The sequence below is a fragment of the Carassius auratus genome, unplaced genomic scaffold (genome assembly GCF_003368295.1).
Source record: "Carassius auratus strain Wakin unplaced genomic scaffold, ASM336829v1 scaf_tig00216569, whole genome shotgun sequence".
Lineage (NCBI taxonomy): Eukaryota > Metazoa > Chordata > Actinopteri > Cypriniformes > Cyprinidae > Carassius > Carassius auratus.
The window spans coordinates 138,984-162,983 of NW_020528637.1; the positions used below are offsets into that span (position 1 = coordinate 138,984).

Consider the following 24,000-nt stretch of genomic DNA (forward strand, 5'->3'; position numbering starts at 1 on the left):
GGACAGCATCTGGTCCATGCAAAGCAGAAATGAAAAACAGTTTGCACAGCATATGTGCTATCCAGCAGTCACAAGTCACCCCTCATTTTTTAGGGAAGAAAATGACAGCAATTAAAATCCCAGTCTCTTCTGACGTAACCAAGTTGAATTCATATAATATAGTCTCAAAGTCAATCAAAATGCCACTGAGACTCTTGAGTTCACATATTGAAGAGGATGCATTGGAAACCAATCAAGATGGTACAGTATATCCATCAATTTTCAAACCACTTTATACTATTTAGGGTCACCAGGGGCCTAGGTCCTATCCCAGCATCTCATGCCAGGGGCGAAGGATGGATGGCCAGTAGGATATTTTATACTGAAGTTAATAATATTAAATTAAACATACTCCTTGGCATGTCCTAGGTCTTGCAATTTGCTGAATAATTATGTATATTATGTATTTTCATGCAGTGCTTAACTAGCAGAAATAATCACATTTAAAATTAATTGCTTCATTCAAAGTACATTAAGTTGGAGTCTGATGTTCACACCATCATTAAAAATAAAGACCCCTCTAACATGAAAAAGCGAAACGAAGCACAGATGAAAGGACTAAATCATTCCTGTGAAACAGGTGGCGGTGATTAATAGACACACGTGATGCAGGGTCAAGGTTTGGCTGGGTAGATGTTGCAACACAAATCTGTTCAAAAGTTACCAAGTATTCTGACAAAATTATTTTCATAAGCAAAATACAACCTGCAAGTACTTACTCAAATTATATTTTAATAAATATTTTACCAGTCACAGATAATTTTTTGAGAGCTCTTCAAAACATGAAATGCACTCATGATTTCCATTTGGCTTCTATGTCTCTATAGTTGCTGTATTGAGAAGTTAGGGAATGGTTCCATTAGCAAATCAGTGCTTCTGATGATTTCCTTTTCCTGCAGAGTCATGTGCATTTTTTTTGTATTATTATTTGGTGTGTGTGGACCTGCAGCAAAAACATGTGCTGTATAGTTTATATGTGAGATTATGTGTGGGGACAGTTGTTGTATTGCATTATTATGGATTTGCACACTTCAGTGTTTACCCATATATATTTTACTATAAAATAAATGCTGCACTTAAGAGCTTTTTGAAAAAAATGTATTTAATTGTAGAGAGAAACATGGTCATCTATTTTAAATGGCTGTGCAGGATAACACACCTGAAAGCACACATACCTGTAATGTAGATCCAGGGACAGATGGCAAGTGCTACAGTCACTGTCTGATGAGCTGTAGCTTATTTTTCTAGGTGTGAGATTGCAGTTGGCCAGCGTGAACATGAGCAGGTGTGACTGGATGCATTCGTGAAGTCTAGTCCTTAATCCACTGCTTTTGTTTTCCTGCTTTTCTTAGAGCTGATACAATAGTAGACAACCAAAACTGCAGTTACTCCATGTAGACAAATTTATTTACTCAGTCTCTTATATTACAATATTCGGGCATACAGAAGGAAACTCCTAATTTGCTGTTAATTAATAGTTAGTAAGTTGTTAAATTCAGGTATTGGGTAAAATTACTGATGTAGAATACGGTCATGCAGTATACAATAAGTGCTAATAAACAGCCAATATGTTAATAGCATGCTAACAAGCAACTAGTTAATAGTGAGAACTGGTCCCATACTAAAGTGTTTTAATTGATTGACAGTAAATGACAAAAAAAATATCACTAAACTGAATTATTAATATTTTGTTTAGTATTAAATATTTGTAAATATAAAAAAATCTATATTTCACAGCTGCATATTTCACAATTGCACATTTCCCTTGCATAACTATTGCTGTCTACCTCTGTCTTTCCTCTCAGACAAGCTGTCTTCCCCCTTCCCTGAGCTCAGTCTGCCAACAGCTGTGTGTTATTCCAGAGGAGGAGTCTGTGAGGTTGTGCTTTACTCAGGAGGAGGAGTCTGTCCAGCCATTGGTTGAACACAAGAAACTATTAGTAAAGCAGTATGTAAAGGGTGGAGTGGGCAGAAAGGGGAAGTTCACATGCTATACACTTAAACCTAATGGATCTAAAAACAGACCTCTGATATGATTCATGATAATATTTTCATCCTGTTAGAAAGTGAAAGAACAACTGAGCAGAGGAAGTATTTCTGTTCCTAGAAAAAGGACAGGAGAACTTGTTGCAAAACTGTTGAAGTTGGTGAGTTAGATTTCACTTTAGTATTTAAAATAAAGCCTGCTGTCATTAAATGTGCTGCTCTGTAGATTTAAATGTATTACATATAAAGCATGGTACATTATTGTTAAAGTATTTTTTAAGTGGTAAAAAAAGTACTATTCTTTAACTGTCTTTAACTTTTAGTTTTTCTACTATTTACATCTGACCAACTTTTCTCCAGTCAGAACAAATTTTAACTTTATATATAAATCTGTGGCTTTCCTTTGTATCTGAAAGAGTGTCTGGTTGTGTGTAGTTTAAAAGTGTTGAGTGACAGAGAAGAAACATGCCAGGTCAGCAAATAACCACAAACACTTGTAAGCGACATCTGCCCCGCTATATTAAGCTGCACATGTATACCCCAAACACACAGAAATCTATATTTCGCAATACTGAAGCCATCTCTCTAAATCATTGACAGTAAACTCTATGACAGCTCTTTAAATTATATTTATCGGGTAGTTCACACAAAAATGAAAATTATGTCATCATTTACTAAACCTCCTGTCATTCCAAACCTGTCTACGTTTAAAAAAAAAAAGACAAAAAATAAAATTTATATATGTTTGAATATGAATATGTTTTCAAAAAATGCCATTGACTGTGATTGTATGGACCAAAAAATACATGAATAAATAAATAAACATTCATCAGACATTTATTTTCTTTTATGTTCCTCAGAAAAAAAAAAGTATTTTTGTATGAATAATTTTGTATTATTACCCCAAATTAAACCTTTTTTATATGTTAGCTTCTTCAAAGTTGCTTTGCACACTCTGGTCATTCTGTTAACCAGTTTCATGATGTGCAGTCTGGGATGTTTTTAAATTGTCTTGACTCCTCCACATTTATCTTGGGCACTTGTTAGTTGCTTTTTCATCACCATCCTCATTGCTTTGCTACCCATGCAGGGACTATGTCCTGTTGTCAAGTGTAAATATTAGAGTAAAAGCCAGTCATGCTGCTACACAAAGCTTATATTTGAACATAGACGACATTAACAGTGCTGTTTTAAAATAACAGAGAGCTAAACTTAAAACCAGCCAAAATCGCCTTATTCTACCACTGAGTCGTGAAGTGGGAAGTAAATAAAAGTGATCCTAAATTAGAGAGTGAGAGTGAGAACTTGTTTTCCATCATCACATATAACATTTATGAGAGCTCCTCCTTCAGCTGCAGGCATAAACATTGACACATCTTCATAGAGTCGAACAAGTTTATAAATTAGTAGCCTTGTCAAACCCATCTTTTAAAAATGACAGCGTTCAAACTGAAGTCTGCAATACTACATACTAAAAACAAGAAAAAGTCAGTGTATGATACTTTTGATATATGTTAATAAAAGAATTCCATCGCTGGATTTCAGGAAGGAAGTACAGGGTGTGGACACTGTGTGCTGATGAGAGAATGAAATACTGTGAATGTTTCCTTTGTTTCACAGTGAGTGATAAGGCCCAGGGTCAGGATAAGGCCTCTTCCTTTGTTTAGTCACTGCCAGAAAATTCAGCAAAGGCTAAATAAGGCCAATGGAGTTTAATCGAACGAGTCACATGGCACTATATTGTGTACACATCTACATATCAGATGAACAGAGTACAGCACCTAAACATATCGTTCAGAGCAGACCAACTGGGTAAAAGCAATGACTTCCTAATTTGATTTGATTCCGATTCATAAGCTCTCAATTCAGTTGAATTCTGAATATTTCATTTGCTATATCAACAAACCTGTCACCTGATGGTACACTATTGTTCAAAAGTTAGAAGCTCAGCAAGGCTACATTTATTTGATCAAAAACATTTTATTTCAATTTAAGGTAGACATGGGAAAGCTGAATGTTCAGTAGCCATTACTTCAGTCTTCAGTGTCACATGATCATTCAGAGATCATTCCAATATGCTGATTTGCTGCTCAGTAAACATTTCTCAGTAAACAGTTTTGCTGTTTCATATTTTTGTGGACACTGTGACCTTCACTGTAAAAAAATTGGGAAAACCTAAAAGTTTAAGTTTATAAACTGAAAACAAGTTGAGAACTCAGAAGTCTGCTGAAGCTGGTTGCCTTAAACTTTTGAGCTTTCTCAACTTTTTTTTTTTTTTCCTAAGTGTTGTAACATTCTTTTTTAACATTATAAATGAATTTACTGTCACTTTTTATCAGTCTATCAGACCTTGCTCATAAAACTTTAGATTTTGGAAAAAAAACATTAGATGTTAGTGTTTAAAATGCATTATGACTCCCACACCACCCAGATTAGGTTGCCAGGACCCAATTTATTTTCAGTGAGAGCGGTGAATGGTCATATAGTGTGGAGCAAGTGTAGTCACATTAAACCATTAAGCAATAGAGAAGTGGACTGCACATTGTGTGTAGGTGGTGAGCCAGTATCCACTGACTCACTGACACCTGCAAGACGGTTGAATCCCCTTTAAAAAGCACACATTAACTCAACAGTGAGGTACATGTAAAATAATAATTGCAGCTTTAGAATTAGCCTCTGATTTGTCCCTTCAAATTATCAACCCCGTTGTGTTGTGTCACAAACAGAGCTTTTTTCCAGCAATTTTAAGGAACTTTATAACATATATTCATAAAATAGCTAGAAAGCCACACAAGCCTCAGATGAACATTGCTGGCTAGAGATGTGGCATCTTGCTGCCTTTTTGTCACATCCTCTTTATGCGGTCTAAATGGGAAAAACATTGTGTTTGGGAGTCAGGTTTTGTTTACATTAAAGAGATCTTTGACCTATCGGTATCAGCCAAGGTAAAAACGTACTAAACAAACATGCTTAACAATTTCCTAATGATATCTAAACATGCAGTGCAGCTAATGTAAATAACGGATAACATTAGAATATCAAGTGCAAATATTATTCAGTATTCACATTGGGATTTGGATGAAGTAATCTGTTATGTGCTTTATCTTGGAACATAAACAGCACCTTCCTGCTATTTCCTCGCTCTGTTTCCCTGAGAGCACATTGGAGTGAAGCAATTGTTCTCTCTTTCTTTCTACAGACATCTCATCATTCCTGAGAAGACTCTCCCACAGCTGTCCCCCTCAATCTCACTGCCAAATATTCCTTCACACGTCTGTAATGGCCAACTCCACAGAACGTAGCGTAACCCCCACTGAAAGCAAATCTGACACATCACCCATATCTATTCGTAAGTATTTTGTAGTTCTGTGCACTGAACTGAATGAGTGTCAGCACAAGCTGCGACGACAAAGTGCAGTGTTATCAAATGGGTGTGTTTGGATGTGGATTGGTGACATTTAGAAGAGCAGACTGCTCTGAATTGATATGTGTGGGATCAGATGTGTGCTTTATGTGTGTGTGATATTTTTGTAAGGTACGATATATGATTGTAGTTTACATTATTCACTGCTATATATATATATATATATATATATATATATATATATATATATATATATATATTTTTTTTTTTTTTTTTTTTTTTTTTTTTTCAAAACAACCGTCTTCTATTTTCTATTTTAATTTATTTAAAAACTTTCATTACTTCAGTTTTCAGTGCCACATGATCCTTCAGAAATCATTCTAATATGCTGATTTGGTGCTCATGAAAGATTTAGTATTATCAATGTAGAAAACAGTTGTGCAGTTTAATATTTTTGTTAAACTGCAAAACGGTTTTAAAGATTCTGAATAGAAAGTCTGAAAAAAAATGGAGATCTATGATGACATTCTGTCCTTAATGTCTGACTTTTGGTCAATTTTAATGCATTGCTTAATGAAAGTATGTCTTGATTTCATAAAAAAAAAAAATAATAATAATAATATATATATATATATATATATATATATATATATATATACTTTCATTGAGCAATGCATTAAACTGACCAAATCATGCTGACCCCCAAAATTTGAAGAGTGTATTAATAAAAAAAACACCTCTGTTATATTTTCCTTATGTATAGTATGTGAATAACAATCATATGTGCTTTATCACATGAAGGTATAGTGAAACATGTGAAACATCAAACCATTTTGTGGACCTTTTGTTGTTCGCTAACTGTTGCGTTGTACTAGCTTTGGAACTGCTGGTGTACCAGACAGAGGGTGACGGTGGTGAGGTACAGCTCTGAATATGAGATATGGAATATGTTTACTAGATCGTGAACAACCAGCTGTGAAAACATAGCCGAGAGCATAACAAGCCCATAAGAGTCAAAATACAGCAAAGCTCTTAATAATCAACAGAAATCTGTATTATTACAGTTTGAGAATAATTCACCATGAATGAATTGTACCAGCTGATAACGTCCTTTGTTTACACATGTTGTTTACACATGTTGTTTACATTGTTTTAGCACTGGAGATAATTATGCAAATTAGAAAGCAATGAAAACACGCCCCCCAAAAATAGTGCTGAGTTTACTGTGCATGGTGATATTTCTGATACAGACCGATTCTGGATTCTGGGGGCTGCAAAAGGCTACTGTGATCTGGCAAGTTTGGGGAATAAGCTTTTACATGGAAAGGATGTGTGTTAGCGTTTAGAAAAACTTGATGCTAAAAAAGGGATAAGATAAAACATGCAAAAATGTAACATTGTTAAATGTAACATCCCTTTTAATAAATGAGTTGGAATTTGAATTGCATTGTCCACACCCACAGGATGTTAAAGTTAAATGACAGGAAGAAAAAAAAACTATGAAAAAAAAATAGAAACTATATCATTTTCATAATTGAGGTTAAATAATTATGTCTGTTTAATACCTGTTAAAACAATTAAATAACCTATAGTCCATTAAAAGTTACATAATTGTAACCTTATACATTTTACATTTTAACATTAAATCATATTTAATGTAATTATGTCTAATAATGCAAACTAAATTAAGGACCTGAAATCTTTACATTAAATAAACAACCTCCAGACCAAGGCGCCAAGATTTGGGGCTGGCATTTCCTGGCATTAATTATACCCCATTAATCTTTAAGAATATCTGTTGGTGGCATTTCAAAAATTGAATATTCATGCATTCTGATGTTTTTTTAGAAATACCCAGTACATTGTGGTACTCTAATAGATATTTTATACTGTAGAAAGTTTAAAAAACTGAACCTCATAGAAGTTGTAAAGCACTTGAAATTCACTTTCACTCTGCATCTTTCTTTCGTTTGATTTGCTGTCTCTTAAAATAATGAAAACTGAGACTCAAAAGAGCATTAAAAAAAAAAAAAAACATAATGGAAGAAATACCGATTTTTTTATTTTTTTTTATTGTACTCCAACATGTGACTTTTAGAAATGGATTCATGAAATCTTCAGGGAAAATCACTATCCCTATACTTTTCTGTAATTCTAAAAAAGATGCTGTGTGCATTGTGATGAAGTCACGGCACAGATCTGGGATCAGTTTCAAGGTTGTATTTTAGATCACAGGCTTAGGATCAGTTTTCAAAGAAGCCAGGTCATCACCTGTTGTGTGTTGGCATAGTGGTGAGTTTAAATAATCATTAAAAAGGGGCATAAGCTGAGCCTGTGGAGACGGACGAGGGTAGTACAATGCTATCTGATGACTTACTGATGTGACAGGTTAAGTTTTTACATTTATTTAGAGATAAATGAAATAGATCTCAAACAAGTAAGAAGATGGCTCAAACATTAGAGGTAAAAGCTAGGAGAAGAGAGAAAACAAATAAGAGAAACAGGACAAGACTTTGCTTTGTTCTTGGTGGAGGATGAAACAAAGTTAGAACCAGAGGGGTTGTAGATGTTTCTTAGCTACAGGACGAACACTGAGTGAGTGTGTGTATGTGTTCCTCACAGCAACAAAACAGCGAGCCAAAATGTTGATTTATCTTCTGTTCTGAAAGCTCACACATCCAAGTCCCCCAGTATGTGATGGAAAACAAAACGCTTGTTGGTCTGTATCCTGCTGCAGGCCAACAGCTGCATGCACATTCACCTTGCATTGACACTTACGCCATGGCATTGTTTTTAATTGGGAACTGTTAAATGAAGGGCAGTCTGCACATCTGTGTTTGTAGCTGTAATGGACCACAGAGGTTACTAAACTAGTAATGTTTTATCTTACGTTATGACAAGTTCAAGGATGGTTATGTTTTACAAACTTTCAAAAATAATGATGACAATAACAATTCAATATTTTAATAATTTTATTTTAATAATAATAATTTTAGTTATTGGTTTTATGGTTTTTATAAACATTGAAACTTTGTAACTATAAAAAATATATCATTTTTTTATTTTATGTTTACCTCATTATTACAGAAATTCCAAATACTCAGCATTAACAAAACAAAAAATACTGATTTCTTATTAAAAAGAAATACTGAAATATGAAATCTCTAACTATTTATTTAAGTATTGGCTACAATTCTTTGTATTACAATTAACAATTTTGATAAACACCATCTAAAATCTGCTAACCATTTACTCTTTGAATAAAAAAATTGATAAAAAAGTTAAAATCTTTTATTTTTGTTTAAATAAACACAGATGCAATGCAGTAAGTTAATTATTCAGCTTTCTTCAGTTTTATTATAAGTCTTTAGAACCAGCATGATATCATTAGGAATAAAATCCAGCTTTAAAACAGTTTATCTCTCTCTATGTGTATGTCCGTCCACAGGAATGTTGGAGAATCAACAGCAGGCTCTTTATATTATTACTGACGGAAACAGGCACTGTTCTTAACCAGCTGTCCAAAATCAACCTCAGTGGGCCTGCAGTCACTTGACTGGCTCATGAGAGCACATGCCCATTAGTAAACTCATTGAAAAGGCCTTTTCTCTCAGAGAATCACCGACTTTCAGCTTGAATGAGGGAATCTGAGAGTGTGGTGGAGAGCAGAGGGAGAGGTATTCTTTCGAGGCGAGATGCGTGACATAGGCCGGGTGAGATAGGAACGGTTACCACTTGAGCCTCAAATCCCAGGCAGATGTGACCTCAGGCCATGAAGGAAAGAGAGAGATGGAGAGAAACACCAGATTGTTTGAGGAAATCAGTTGCAGAAAGGCAGAGAAAGAGGGATTGTGAAGCGCTCTTAAACTGAGACTCCCACAGGACTTTGTGTGTGTGTGTGTGTGTGTGTGTGTGTGTACAATATTCAGATTCTTATAACTAGCTGACTAGCCCCACATACCAGTGAGCTTGAACTCAGTGCTGAACTCATGATGAGCCTCACAGCAGCACCAGAAGGAAGTTAGTAGCTTTTAATAGACTTACACTTTCTGTTTAGAGATTGTATTTGGGAACAGATGCAATGACCCGTATGATCCTCCATTAATATGTTTTAAATTTGACAAAAAAAAAATTGTCAAGATGTGTTGGAACTGACAGAATTTTTGTGGAGAGGATATAGGTGTCATGAGCAGACAAGGCAATTTGATTGAGGAAAACAACATTTTTTAACATCCCTCAAACCATAAGCCTTACAAAACTTTGCCTTAAAGTTAACATGACATAAACATTTATGCAATATATTTTCTAAATTCAGTTGTTGTGAACGATTCATCTTTAAATTTTATTTTATTGAATTTTTGACCTTAAATCTTAATGACAATATCTTAACTTAATCTTCTGGATCTTTAGTGAACCTGATCTCATCATGGAAACGAACCTGTGGAAACCTTTTTGCAAAAACATATAAGTACATATCACTGCAGTTTCCAAAAGCAATGAACACTAGAAGCTGTAAAACAGAGAGCACTAATTGTGTTCTTACACAGTTATGATTACAGCTCCATAAGTTTCATTTTCTGGACGTAACAGGCTTTTACGTCACATCCGCTGGTTTCATACTATCTGGTAGGTAAAGGATTTGGTGCAAATAGTACGTTATTTTAAAACGCATTACAGTTATAGCACCATTCATCTGACATTTCAAGTCAGAAAAGTGGTGACTCATATAAAACCAACACCAGATAAAATTTTATAGTTTCAGTGGGAAAAAAAATTAACACACTTTTCGCGCCACTCAGTGGACATTTAACATCAAATATGTCACAAAATGTACATAGTGCTACATATTATTTTGCATTTCGCAAAAAAGTTCCCAGAATTACGTTTCCATCATGAGTTCAGGATGGTTTGATCCAGTCCATGCCATACATCTTTTTCAAAAAATCACTTCAATGTATGACATAATATGAAAAAAAAAGTCACTTTTTCCATTTCATTGCAACTTTAACATTAAGGTCACATAAACAGCATGTATTTATTACATTACCCTTCTTAAAATTTGTGGTGCGCCCCCTAGGGGTTTGTTTAGAGCGACATGAATTTGAGTAAATGATAGGGAAACTTTCCCTTTCACATTGCAACAAAGAAAGTATACAAATGACATAAATATAAATAAAATGACATAAACGGTGTAGGTCTACTTACAAAAATTCAAAAGAATAGTTCACTTCCGGAATACAAATTGGATAATTTACTCACCCTTGTGTCATCCAACATATCTTCTATTTCTTCAGTCGAAAAGAAATTTTTTGAGGAAAACATTCCAGAATCTTTCTCAATATAGTGGAATTCAGTGCTGGCCAATGGATTGAAGGTCCAAATTGCAGTTTTAATGCAGCTTTAAAAGGCTCTACACGATCCCGTAAGTGTCTTATCTAGTCAAACGATCAATCTTTTTCTTTTTCTGAAATCGTGCCCTCTTAAAAAAAAAAAAAAAAAAAAAGATAAAACAACAATATCGGCCAATTTTAAAGTTTGAGGAGGAAATGACATGGAATTCTTCACCCTATCCTACAGATGAAGAACTAATCGCTCGTGACCTTTCCAATGCCATTATGTAATATCATAGACGCACATCAAAGAATTAGGGCAAGATGAGCATTTGTGGATAAAAAGGATATAAATGTGTATTTTTTTTTTTTTTTTTTTTTTTTTTTTTTTTGAAAATGATGGACCATTTCACTTATTCTTCGTCTGGGATTGTGTAGAGCCCTTTGAAGCTGCACTGAAACTGACCTGGGGGTGAATAAATTATCAGGATTTTTTTATTATTTATATTCTGGAAGTGAACTAATCTTTTAATTCACTTTCACATAGTGAAAACTGAAACAATTAATTTTTAGGTAAAAAAAAAAAAGTTTCTCATCATATCATATATTTAAATCTGTACAAAAATGTGAATAATTAAGCCTGTATATTCTTCATTTTCTTCATCTTCTTTTCTGTCTTATACCCAAAAAGGCATATCAAAATATACTCTATTAACCGTGAGCTGGACATGTTTAGTGTATATGCACAATCTAGTGGACCTTTTGATTTTGAGGGTTCAGATCACTCGAAAATCATTGGAAAATCACATCATGTGAATGGTCTGTAAGCTGACCGAGAACAAAATGTGTTTGCTTGTTTTTTTTTTTCAAACAAAGGGTTTCATTATTGCATATAAGAGGAGGAGAGGTACAAAAGTTATGTTGTTGCAGGCTGCTGCTTCACATAGGCTCTGCTGATGCTTGTGGTGTGAAACGGCTAATCCTTTACCTGCAGGACAGGCGGATGAAGATGGTAATGTCATGTCTGTACTTATAAACTTGCAATGGAAAGTCTGAAAACTTTAAAACCCTTTCCGTGCACTCTGTCGCCTCCAGTCCTTTTTCTCAATTTGATTTTTCCTCCCCCTCAGCACCACAATCTGATTTCTGGGCCACTGAATAACTGTATCTGTGGCCAAGTGACCTCGGGGTCATTTGCAATTTCCTTCTCTTACATATTTTCCTGCGATTCTCAATCTATTTCTCACACTTTCGCCGCTCGCAAAGATTAGATGTTCTAGTCCCAAAGATGATAGACTGACCTTCTCAAGGGCAAGTGCCATCTATAGAAATGAATATCATAATAATAATTATGCTGCTTTGATTATGGCACATGGCATTGTGAGGCATATCCAGATGATGAATGAAGCCATCTAGGCAGCAGAGGCCATTCGGAGCCATTGTGTCGCCGCTCAAAGGAATATGGTGGATTCGCTCTTTGAAGTGCATACGATTTCTCAAGGGTGATTCACACCAGCTTATGTAAGGGTTAAAAAAAGGCAATAGTTTTGGGACGCTGACAAAGCCAAGTGACCTGTTATGACTGGAGTCAAAATACAGAAAAACTGCAACTGACATTTAGAATCTATAGATGTCCATGTACAATATAAGTGACTGTTATTGGCCACTTACTGACGAGTCTGTGTAAAGATTATGAATAGGAAGTGAGGGTGTTATAAACGTAAAGAGAGATGTGTGGCTGTGTAATGGTGTGGAAGAGTGAGCTGCTTGTGTGTTTAGTTGCACAGCTGTTGGGGTGGATCCACTTTCAAACCAGCACTCTTTCATAAAGCTAGTGAACGCTGTACCACCAAACACTAAAATAAAACTGTTTTTGTGTTTTGATGGTTTGGTTTGTTTGCACTTAACTGTCACTGTCATTACAGGATATGCTATTAGGGGTAACACTTTATTTTAAGATGCGCTTGTTACACGTTACATGTAAGTTAGCCTACTTACTATTATAACAAAAATGGTAACACTTTATTTTACAGACCTGTTCCCAATGTACATACTATGTACATATTATAGTAATTACAATAACTATGTAATAACTAGGTACTAACTCTGAACCTACCCCTAAACCTAATCCTACCCCATGTAGTTACCTTGTATTACCAGAACGTTATTAGATAAATACACTGTAACTACACTATAAGTACATGTAAGTACACATACTGTAAAATAAAGTGCAATCACAAAAATAAATGATGCATACTGTAATTACATGCAAGTAACCCCAAACCAAACCATAATCGTAACCCTAAACGTATAGTAAGTACATGTAGTTAAATAATATTACTCAGTACTTGTAAAACAAGGACACCTTAAAATAAAGTGTAAGCCTATTTAGTTTTATTTGAAAAAAAAAAAACCTAGCCTTCACAGCTGTGGCATCACAGGAATCAATTACATTTTAAAATATATTTTTAAATTGAAATAATATTTTAGAATATTTCAGTTTTTACTGCATTTTTAATCAAATCAAAGCTGTACTGATGAGCTAAAGAGACTTAAAAAAAATCATACATTTTACAGAGCCCAAATGTTTTTAGCTTGAGCGAGATGAAGCACGATGAAAACAGCAGGATGATTTTCTGCTTAATGACACTATAAACTAGGTCATGGCTCAGAAAATGAGGGCATAATTCAGTGTTTTTACACTTGTAGCAACTGTTCTACCATTTGGCAGTTTTTGTGGCAGTTTGAATTTGCCTATCAGGAAATGCTCCACTGTTAATCTTGTGTCATATTCAACTGACTTTCAGATATCACTCTCCTGCTGTGTTCATCCTGTTGGTCATTTCAATATCCTGAGTTTCTTTATTCAGTGGAGAGCACATCAAGCTTTTTGCAGCTATTTTTTGCAGTGAACAATGAAACCTTTGGGTCATTATTCTCTGAAAATCTTTCCCTTTAATGGTAGCTCTCAAATCTTGTTCATACTCATTGAAGCATTTGAAGCAAGTGGCTGCACGACAGGTTTGATGTCAGCAGTGTCAATGGCTCTTGTGTCTTGTTTCTGATTATGACACGTTTGAATAAATTTGCGAACTGCAGTGGAGATTTTCAGTGAAGAACTTTTCCTAACCCAAATCAGATTGCTTCAGAAGACTTGGAATATGTTTGAATGTGCCACATAGACAACTTTGATATTTGTTTTTTTGTTGTTGTTTTTTATATACTAAAGCCTGTTCACACCAAGGACTATAGTAAAGATATCTGCATAGTTTTAATAGTCATTCCAGTTCTATAAAAAATAGGGGAGTCCAACAACCACTGTAACAATATTTATGGAATCAGTTTTTTTTTTTAAATCCAGCTGATGTCCGATAAAACATTGACAGCCAGAATAATAATAATTAGAATAACTTTAAAGAGCTTGAGCATTTAAAGCAGATGACAAAAGTGCAGTACACACTTATAATTACAGAGTAATGGATGGGTGCTAATAAAGTCATCATTATTGTTATCTTTATAGTCATTGTTCTTGGTGTGAACAGGTCTTATGCAATATGGTTAAGGGGTGGGCTTACAGGGTTAAAAAATACCAGTGTTATATATTTGTAAAATTTCAGTAGATTTGTGTTGAGGTTGGACAGGATGAAATTTTCTACAGCGTCGGTTCCCTTATGAGACTGCCCAGCTCAATAACAGAAATCTGTCCTTCTCTCCCCTCCTCAATGTAACAGCACAAGCTTTCAGCACGCTTCCCACCCTCTCTCCTCCTCCAAGACATGCTGAAATCTCACTCCATTAGTCACATCTACTACTCCTGTTTCCTTCCCTGTCTTCTGTACTCGGCTCATTTTTCATTTAGGAATGGAAGGAGACTAGCATGTGGTTTCCTCATTCTGTCTCCTCCATCTCAGCCCAGCACGGTTATGAATTTAGGGTTATAATCACCATTGAGCTCTTGAGTAATATATGCTTGCACCTGCTGTCCCGGTGGCTGCCCTGTCTGTGCTCAGTGAGCTGTATGGGTGTTGCATGATGCAAATCGATGCAATAGTTTGATGTGATTAACCTTCTTATGCTACTTCAGCTCTGGTCTACTGACTCAATGAATAACTCACTTACTTCTAAACCAGAATTCAATTAGTTAATGTACTATACATGAACATTAGCGGCCAGTTGCCTAAACATGTATGTGGTAATCAGTCTTACTTTTGGATTCAGATTAGATCAATCTACATTTTCATGTGACTGACTTCAAAAAGTTAGGACCAAAATTAAAAATTAGATGATTTACTTTTAACACTAGTCTAAGCAGTGTATGCATCTGACCACAGGTGTAATATTACTGCACAACTTAATTATTTTCAATAATGAATAATAATTTCAGCTGAATAATTTAAAAAAAATAGATTTTCTTCTAATTTGCATTAGAGAAAATAGTAAGAAAAAAATATTTAGCTTGTTTTCTTGTAGATTTTTTTTTTTTAAATAAGATACATTTACTTTGAAGAATGAATTTATTTAGAATTTTTAATTAAAAAATCTTGCAATAAGGCATAATAAAAAATTTATTATTTCTACAAACATCTCTCATATGCAATTTTGCTTCTTTTGTTTATGTAAGTATATGTACAAATTGTTCTTTTTTGTGTGTGTTTTCTTCTGTTTTGTCTTGTCTTGTTTTCTTTTCTTTTCTGTTTTTTTTTTTGTCAGGCACCCAACATGTTAAGTCACTGCCAAGCAATGTTTAAAAATGTGTTTCTCTATATATGTGGCTTCACATTTAAAGTAGTTAGGCACATTTTTGCGGGCAAAAACAAAAAAACAAAACACTTATTTTAATTAGAGTCCATGCAATCAGGAATTTTGCATGATGGTGGACATTTTCCCTATGCAGATTTTGCAGTGGGTTAAAGTTGATTATGCAAACAGAAAACTGCTTGGTTTAAAGTGCCTTCTGTGTGAGCTGTGCTTTATACATCACTACATTGACAGCAGACAATAGACCTTTTGCAAATATGACTGCACCTTAAAGGTGTAAAACAGTGTAAGACAGTAATTTCTGATTCGATATAACAATTCTTCATTACATGGGGAGGCTGATGAGCATCCTTTGGCCTTGACACAAGCTTCCTCAATCATCAATTTTCTGATATGATCTTACAGGGCAGTCACATCACAGACAATACAGTGTAGAAATACAGTGACTGGTCCTCTCAAGTCTGATAGAAATGACTATCGTAAAACCTGTTTAAGAGGAGGATTTAAAGGTCTGAATAGCCTTGGTGGCACGTAGGAATCTGAGAAGAGCTCCTGACCAGTAAATGAGAGATTTATTGATGGGCTTACATGTTTTCACTCAAGGCTGTTTTGAGGCCTTTCTTGATGTGGATCTGTGCATTGCAGACTCAGTAAATAACGTGATGATCAATATTTCCTTTTTACAATCTCAAGTCTGATAAGGGTTTACAAGTCATTTTGAGCTTGATACATAAAACATATCACTGTGAAGAGAGTAGGTCAGTTGTACTTTAAACCTTCAAACTTTTTAATTCCATAGTGTTTTGAAAAGGCATGAATGAGGAGATCATCACGACATATAGGCACCAAAATATGATTTGTTCCAAAATATAAAGACAATTACATTTCTTATTTATCATATAGCCTATACAGATGTATTACTGTAAAGATGATTTTTTAAATATGTATGTATATATATATATATATATATATATATATATATATATATATATATATATATATATATATATATATATATATATGACACTTGCCATGCTTTCATCTTTAAATATCGTTTATTTTTATTTTTTAGCTTTTTACTAAACTTTTCCAAGGTCTCACCAACATTCCCATCAGACTCTGTTGAACAACCTTGCACTAAATGAATTGTGGGAATGAATTCTTATTCCTACCTCCTCTGAGGAGCAGAAAATATGTAAAACAGTTTGAAATCCATTAGGAATTTTTGGAGGATTCGACATAGACTTTCGACTATGTGGTGGCCTTATTCTTCCTCACTGTGACTGCTGCACCACGGAGATGTATGTAATTAAAATATGTTGATTAACTAGGACTGAGCATTTGTATGGTTTGTTAGAGGTTCATTTTAAGCTGAGGCTCCTCTGCAGCTCCCTCAGGTTATCATCTATTGTCAATGTCCTTACTGGAAATGGGCTTTTTAAAGGGACGCTGCTTAGCTTTGAATGCTTCTTCACATTGTAGGATTTGGACCTGCATTTTAAAACCAGCTGGTTTAAAGCTGAAGTGTGTAATCTGTTCAATTTTTAAATGTATTTATACATAATACATTATAACATTCAGTGGAAACTATAAGAAATCCACTGGGTTGATTTTCACTGAAAACAAACTTCTCTGTGATATCTTTTGGTATGTACAGTATGTGTATGTATATCAGAGATTGCCTAAGTGAGGTGGACTTTCAGTTTTCAAGTTCACCAGTGCATTTTTAAGCTGCTCTTTTACAAGGATGATGAATAATAAACAACAGCCAATCATCTGAGAAGTGTGTGAGAGAGAGAGAAAGAGATTGAGGAAAGGAATGTCTAAGAGCGAGTTTAGCGAGGCATTTAGTGGCTGTTTTCACTGTTAGTTTGGCACAGGCAGTTGGTCACAGTCGAGTGCTTTCCTGACAGACATCGGAGCTGTTAATTCTCTACATGAAACATGAAGGCCTGCCCTGAAACTTCATCACCTCTGAGATGAGACAAGGACCTCTATTCCTGCGGTTTTGACAATGTACTATAGAGCCTGCCTAGGGAGGTGATGGGCTTTCTGTGGTACATTTAATGAAAACCAAAGAGAGCAGCAGAATCTGCATGCAAAATTATAGATTCTGGACTACAAGAGGAAGCAATATTTTTGGTGTCTTCAAGAACCAATTAAGTTCTTTGGGAATCAATCAATTTCTAGTAGATGTCTAAAAGTAGACTATTTAGGGCTACTTTTAACCTAGTCGTCCAATGTGTGTGAGGCTAACGGATGACAGCCAGATCATTGGTTGTCCCCATGAATAAAATGTTCAGATCAGAGCTAAATGCCATTGCTTTGGTAGTTCTCCAATTTGCTGAAATTTGGACAGATTTAGAGTTTGGGCACTGGGCAGAGCAACAATGAGAAATGTCCATTAATTCAAGCTGGAAAATTATCAGCTTAATGCATTTCCCACCCAAGAACTGAAGGGACTGGAATTCATTCTGGCTCCTGGTTTTGCGACCCATCCTATCGGGAGACAATTACCAGTGCGCTTCAAAAGCCGGCTTTGGGCAAGATTAGCTCCACTTCTGGGAAGGTGATGAAAGCAAATGTCTTGCTGCTGGGTTTGCTCTGCCCTGGATCTGTGTGGCAGAAGTGAGAGAGAGGGTGGAATGCCTTTGGCCCTCATCATCTTTCAGGTCCAGCCCGTCGGCTTTCAAGGCAGGCTGTGAAAAAAAAAGAAGCTGTTCTTCAGATCTGGCCACGCAGCACAGATGTCCTCCTCCATGTCACAGCGGCTGGCGGATTTCACTAACGAGGCTAACGAGGGGACGCCTCCAGGCGAGACAGGCTCCCTCGTGTTTGCATGGCAAATTTAGCAGAGATTTAATCCGTCCTGGGGTGCTGTGGCTCTACGCTGAGTATGACTTAGAAAGATCTTTTATAACGGGCTTAACATCCACTATATAGAGAATTTCTGCTCTAAAATAAGAAATATATCCATTATTCATCATATATTTTAGCCTGAAATTGCTGGTCTCCCTGTGTCACACATCTGCTTGTCATAAAAAATCTACTATCTTAATTTAATATGCAAAAAAGGCTAACAGTAAGCCATTTATGCTGTGGCGCTATCAAAACAGTGCTTCGTTTGTTCCAGCATACTAGAGTAGCATCGGTCAGCCGGTGGTGAGTCTGTGACAGGATTGTTTGAAAGCGAACCATTATTTTAGCAATTTGGTTCGGTGAAGAAATTCCACACTTCAGCTTCAAGTCCTAAATAGATTTCAACAGTTTGCTTCTCTATTCACTCTATAGAAATGAAAACGTGATCTATGAGATATGAAAACAACAGTGTCCTTCATGCCCCTTCTGAACGATTCAACTTTCCAAACTTTCCTACCAGCTAAAGCACGTTAGCATTTTTAAAGGTGCACTAGGTCATTTTTTTGTTTGTGTTGTGGTCCCTGGTCTTGTGGTGTGCATTACAGAAGCAAAGGTTTTTCAATTGCCAATATTAATGTATAAATTTGCAGTCACCCATAATTAATTACTTTATTTTTTATTAATTTGCTTCATTAGATGTCACTACTGACTTCCCTGCTTTCTAGAGGAAGCTAACAGAGGTTTCATGGACAGTTCTGAGGTTAGCCGGTCACACATCTGCATGCTATAATGGTGACGACTCAAAGTAAAATCATCATAACTTTGCGAAACAAACCAGACTCTCTTTTAAAGACATATATTTCATAGTTTTAATAAAGTTTTGAGGAAAGATGCTGCAGAGAGAACCATGATGGAGCTGGAAGTACTTTTGATTGATGTATGAATAATTCACTGGTTGAGAGCCTCTGTGAGGTTGACATTTATTTTATTTATTTATTTTCATATCACTACACCTTTTAAAGGACAACTAATTATTGAACTCATAAAGAGACATTAAAGATCACATGAGCGGTTGTTATACCTTCAAACACACCTTCATGCCCTTCACTTTACCCAAATGTGAATGTTCTGTGTCTCCTTAATTACTCCAAATATAATCAGGCTGTAAACACCATATCACAATGAGCTTTTAATCACAATGTAACAGGTTATTAGACACTAATGAGGGAGCTTAATTGTTCATGTTTGGGGGGCATCTGCTTGGTCAAGCCTGCATTATCCTTTCTGTTTAAAAATAGTTTTGGGGTCTCACTAGATCTATCTCCATTTTGAAAGCAACATGTTTGATTTGCCTGTCCTTCAGTGAAAGTCAAGTCAAGGCAGCAGATGTTGCCTTTGCAATAATTCATGATTACCTTCAATCACTTTCTTTAACGAGCTTTTTGTCCCCATGGTGACGGAAAGAATGAGTCTCGCTGCAATACAACAGGGGAGACAGCTGTCTATAAAAACAAAGCATCATGAAAGATGCATGTGTGTTATTATAACACAGGAGGAAAGTCAACAGTATGTGTTTTGTGAGGGATTATTGAGGCAGGAAGGATCTCGTCGTAGAGTTGCATGGCTGCACTGCTGCACAAAAAAAAAAAAAAAAAAATCACTTACATCAAACATTTTCAAAACTGTAGCCATTTAGAAATGGAAAAACAGAGCTAACTTTTATAACATGTTAACTTTGATCAAAAAGTTGCTTAAAATGCTTAAAATCTGTGGAGGTTAGTAGAACTATATTACAAAATGGACAAAATGATGCAATATGAGCATTCCCATTCAAAAAATAAATTCAGTTTGACATATACAATTCTGCTTCATCACAATATTTTCTTCTTGTCTTTAGAGGGACCATACTTTGAAGCCATAGTTGGAGGTAAGTGTAGCAGCTCACAGACTTTCACACATCTAACATGCCTTAATCTCACTAAAACTGTGCATCTTTTACCTTAAGTCAATATTTCTACCTAATTATGGGCATTTAAGTCTGGACACAGTTGTTTTTTTAGGGCCTATCACTTCTGGAGGCACAGAAAGAAATGATGTGGTAGATGACAAAACAGGTCCAAAACAATGATTCTAAACAGCGATGTAAATGGCAGCAGACAGAGGATTATATCCATTTCTAAATATCCAGTCCATTTCAAAAATTTTCAGAGCAAAACTGGGCACTGGTAAAATATCTTCTATATGATAATGACATATTAGCAATATGTTACTTATTCAAAGTCAGTGGGAAAAGATGCTTTCTGCCTCCAGAGTATGTAGTTACAAGAACATTTTGAGAACAGCACTTTGATGATGGTCAGAGAGGCTTGGAAGATTTCTGTACAAATGAGAGGTAATTTGTGCACAAGATGTTTCCTGGCCTCAGAAGATCTCTGGCTGAGCAAAAAAAAAAAAAAAAAGAAAGAAAGAAAGAAAAAAAGAAAGAAAAAAAAAAAAGTACCAGTACCACAGTGGTCTCACTTTAGCTCATTTACACATGAATAATCAGTGTGTGGGTTTGTTCTCAACACTGAAGTAATTGGAATCAGTAAACCTCAGCAGGATTCTAATGATACATGCCCTCAAAACCTTTTTCAGGAAACTGGTCTGGCATATAAGAAGAAAATTTGTGTATTTTATTGTGCATAGTTTGTTAGGGCTGTGTGGTTTACTGCTGTTCTCTTCAGACAGGGCACTCTAAAGATTAGCTTTCATTGCTTAAGTCTGACAGTTTTTCATTAGCTAAATTTACATCTGAATCTAACATTCTGTTATCGCATTTCCCCAACTTCTCACTTTAATATCATGATGTCAAACATGGTTTATGTTAAATTCCCACTTCAATATAGCTAAGAAAAGTTGAGTTGAAAATAAAATTACAAAAACTAGTTATAGACCACTAATAAATCAGCCAATATTTATTTCAACATAATCGGCCAACCAGGCAAATGCAGATATTGATCAACAGAACTGGTCTTTTGCTATTACATTATCATAGTTTTTATTAATATTTGAAGTACTTTTAACTTTTATATTTTCTACTTACATTTTTATTTGAATTAAAGTTTTAGTAATTTTGTTGTTTGTTAGTTTAAAAATATATATATATTTTTTTTTTACTTTTTCCATTTTAGTTATAGTTATTATTATTTATTTATTTTTTTATGGTTTTAGTTATGTAATAAAAAAACACAATTTTTTATTATGTAAAATGTGTACATCTTATTTACTGAAAAAAATATGATCATGCATTTGTACTATTAAATTCTTGTGACCATCAACCACCATTAGATATTGGTATTGGCATCAGCTGTTGAATGAGAAATATGTTTTAGATTTAGTACAAGTTAAACTTAATCAATAGTGTTTGTGGCATGTTGTTGACTTACACCATAAAAAAAAAAACCTAATTTCCTGATTATCTACCTTTCTTCTTGTATTAATCAACATTTATTGAGATAACAAACCCAGAACAATGATCCTTATAAAAACCCTTTTCTGTCTCAACCACTGACAACAACACACACGGCCAGTAATGCTCCTCTGAACTCAAAACAGTGTAGTCAGTTTATTTCAGGACATTCATTCTCACCTTATAGCTGCATCCCCCAGGTTCCCTTCTAATATAACTTCTCTTTCTCTGCGTCTGTGTGTTCTAGTTGTCATTGCTGTGGTGGTTCTGGTCCTGATCCTCCTCCTGGCCGTCATTCTGCGATACCTGTACAAGCACAAGGGCACATATCATACCAATGAGGCCAAGGGCACAAAGTTCGCGGAGACAGCAGACGCTGCTCTGCGTGGAGACCCTGCCCTGCAGGACGCCATGGATGAGAGCAAGAAAGAGTATTTCATATGAGACACAATAGCTGGCCCTTTATACACATCGTATAATAAACTCCTACAGGCACACATGAAGCCTCAATCCTGTTTGCTGGAGCGGTGAAGTAACTGTTTTCTAACAGAAACAAACGTGTGAAATGTCTTCTATATTTGAGATTGTGTATATTTATTTGTTCCTCAGAAAGAGGTAATATTGAGTACAGATGAAAGAATACGCCACACTCCTTGTAAAGCTGAGCGTCTGAACAAACATCAGCTCAGGAGAATGAGATGCTATTCAGATGAAGGGAAGGAAAGTCTTTGATCTCGTTAGACAGAATGTGAATGATAGGGGATATATGAAGACACTGAAATCAACACTGTTACAAAACAATAATGTGAAATTAATTGGTCTCATATCTATATTCGATATACTATATATGACATATGTGACCCTGGACCATAAAAAAGGTTTTTTTTTTTATTGAGGTTAATACATCATCTGAAAGCTTAATATATTAGCTTTCCATTGATGTATGGTTTTAAATATTGGACAACATTTGACTGATATACAACTATTTCAACATCTGGAATCTGGCGGTGCAAAAAAATCAAAATATTGAGAAAATTGCCTTTACATTTGTCCAGATGAAGTTCTTTGTAATGCATATTACTAATCAAAAATTAAGTGTTGATATGGTAGGAAATGTGCAAAATATCTTAATGGAACATGTTCTTTACTTAATATCCTATTGATTTTTGGTATAAATGAAAAATCTATAATCTTGACCCTTACAATGTATTTTTGGCTATTGCTAGAAATACACCCCGGCGACATATGACTGGTTTTGTGCTCCAGAGTCACAATATGAACCAGGTATCAGATTCATGAATATCTTCTTAACAAGTAAGAAGTACAATTTTAAGTTTGTTAAAAGATGAGAATAGCTTTGGTGTTGTCTGATTGTATGACAGTTCTTGCCAAAGGCTCACCGATCATCTCAATATTAAACACCTCATAAGAATCTTTTTTGCTCTGCCTGTAGATTAATCTAATGATCATTATAAGCATGCACACTATTTTCTTTGTGACTGGCTTTAAGGCATCTCAGTCCTCAGTGTCTCATTTTTAATTCCCCATGTTTTTAAATAGTAACCTATAAAGAGCCTGTCTCAAGATCGAAACTTTCCATCACTTGTCACAAAACATAAAACTCGTTATTCAGAAGTTCAGCTTTTAAGAATCTTTACTCAGACAAGAGGAAAAACACTGAGGGAAAACCACTGTGTTATTAGAGGCAGAAATATGTCTTATACATACTAATATCTACATACACTTTTAGAAAAATTGGGTAAAAAAAAGTTTTATCCTTTTAAAATATAAACCTTGTATCTAAAGGGTGCATGGGTACATATCAGTAAAAGGCACATATTAGTTTGTTTTGAAGTTTTTGTACATTCTTCTGTTTTTACTGTGGTGATTCTAAATGTTTTTTTGTTTTTTTTTATACTTTTTGTAAGAATGTCTAGGAATTAATTGTTGGACTGATCTAATGAAATGTTGCTTTCAGATTAGAAGCAGTATTAGAGTTAGTCAGTGGAGTAAATAAATGAGAAAAGTATCTGATTCAGATGCCTTAGCTTTTAAATTTCATCTATAGTAATGCTTTGGCAACAAATAAAACGAATTACATTGCTCGTTGTTGTTTTCAATTTCTTGATTTTATTCGTATTGTGAAGTAAAAAGAACAAATCAAGAAAGAAAGAAAAAGAAATAGTACACCCCAAAATGAAAAGTGTGTCATC

The 24,000-nt window shown here is 35.0% G+C and overlaps 1 protein-coding gene across 1 annotated transcript; it reads left to right on the top strand.

Moving 5' to 3' along the window:
- The first annotated feature begins 5,227 nt into the window (after positions 1 to 5,227).
- On the top strand, positions 5,228 to 22,654 carry LOC113098486 (glycophorin-C-like). The gene is made up of 3 exons (XM_026263595.1): positions 5,228 to 5,374; positions 20,234 to 20,263; positions 22,035 to 22,654. The coding sequence occupies exons 1-3, from the start codon at positions 5,305 to 5,307 to the stop codon at positions 22,229 to 22,231; spliced, it is 297 nt and encodes a 98-aa protein (XP_026119380.1). The 5' UTR covers positions 5,228 to 5,304; the 3' UTR covers positions 22,232 to 22,654.
- The last annotated feature ends 1,346 nt before the right edge of the window (positions 22,655 to 24,000 follow it).

What these genes read in the sequence shown, in the direction of transcription:
- LOC113098486 (XM_026263595.1), top strand. Translation starts at nt 5,305, where the DNA reads ATGGCCAACTCCACAGAACGTAGCGTAACCCCCACTGAAAGCAAATCT. An exon ending in CACATCACCCATATCTATTC is followed by an intron (nt 5,375 to 20,233) that starts GTAAGTATTTTG and finishes TCTTGTCTTTAG; the next exon opens with AGGGACCATACTTTGAAGCC. An exon ending in CTTTGAAGCCATAGTTGGAG is followed by an intron (nt 20,264 to 22,034) that starts GTAAGTGTAGCA and finishes TGTGTGTTCTAG; the next exon opens with TTGTCATTGCTGTGGTGGTT.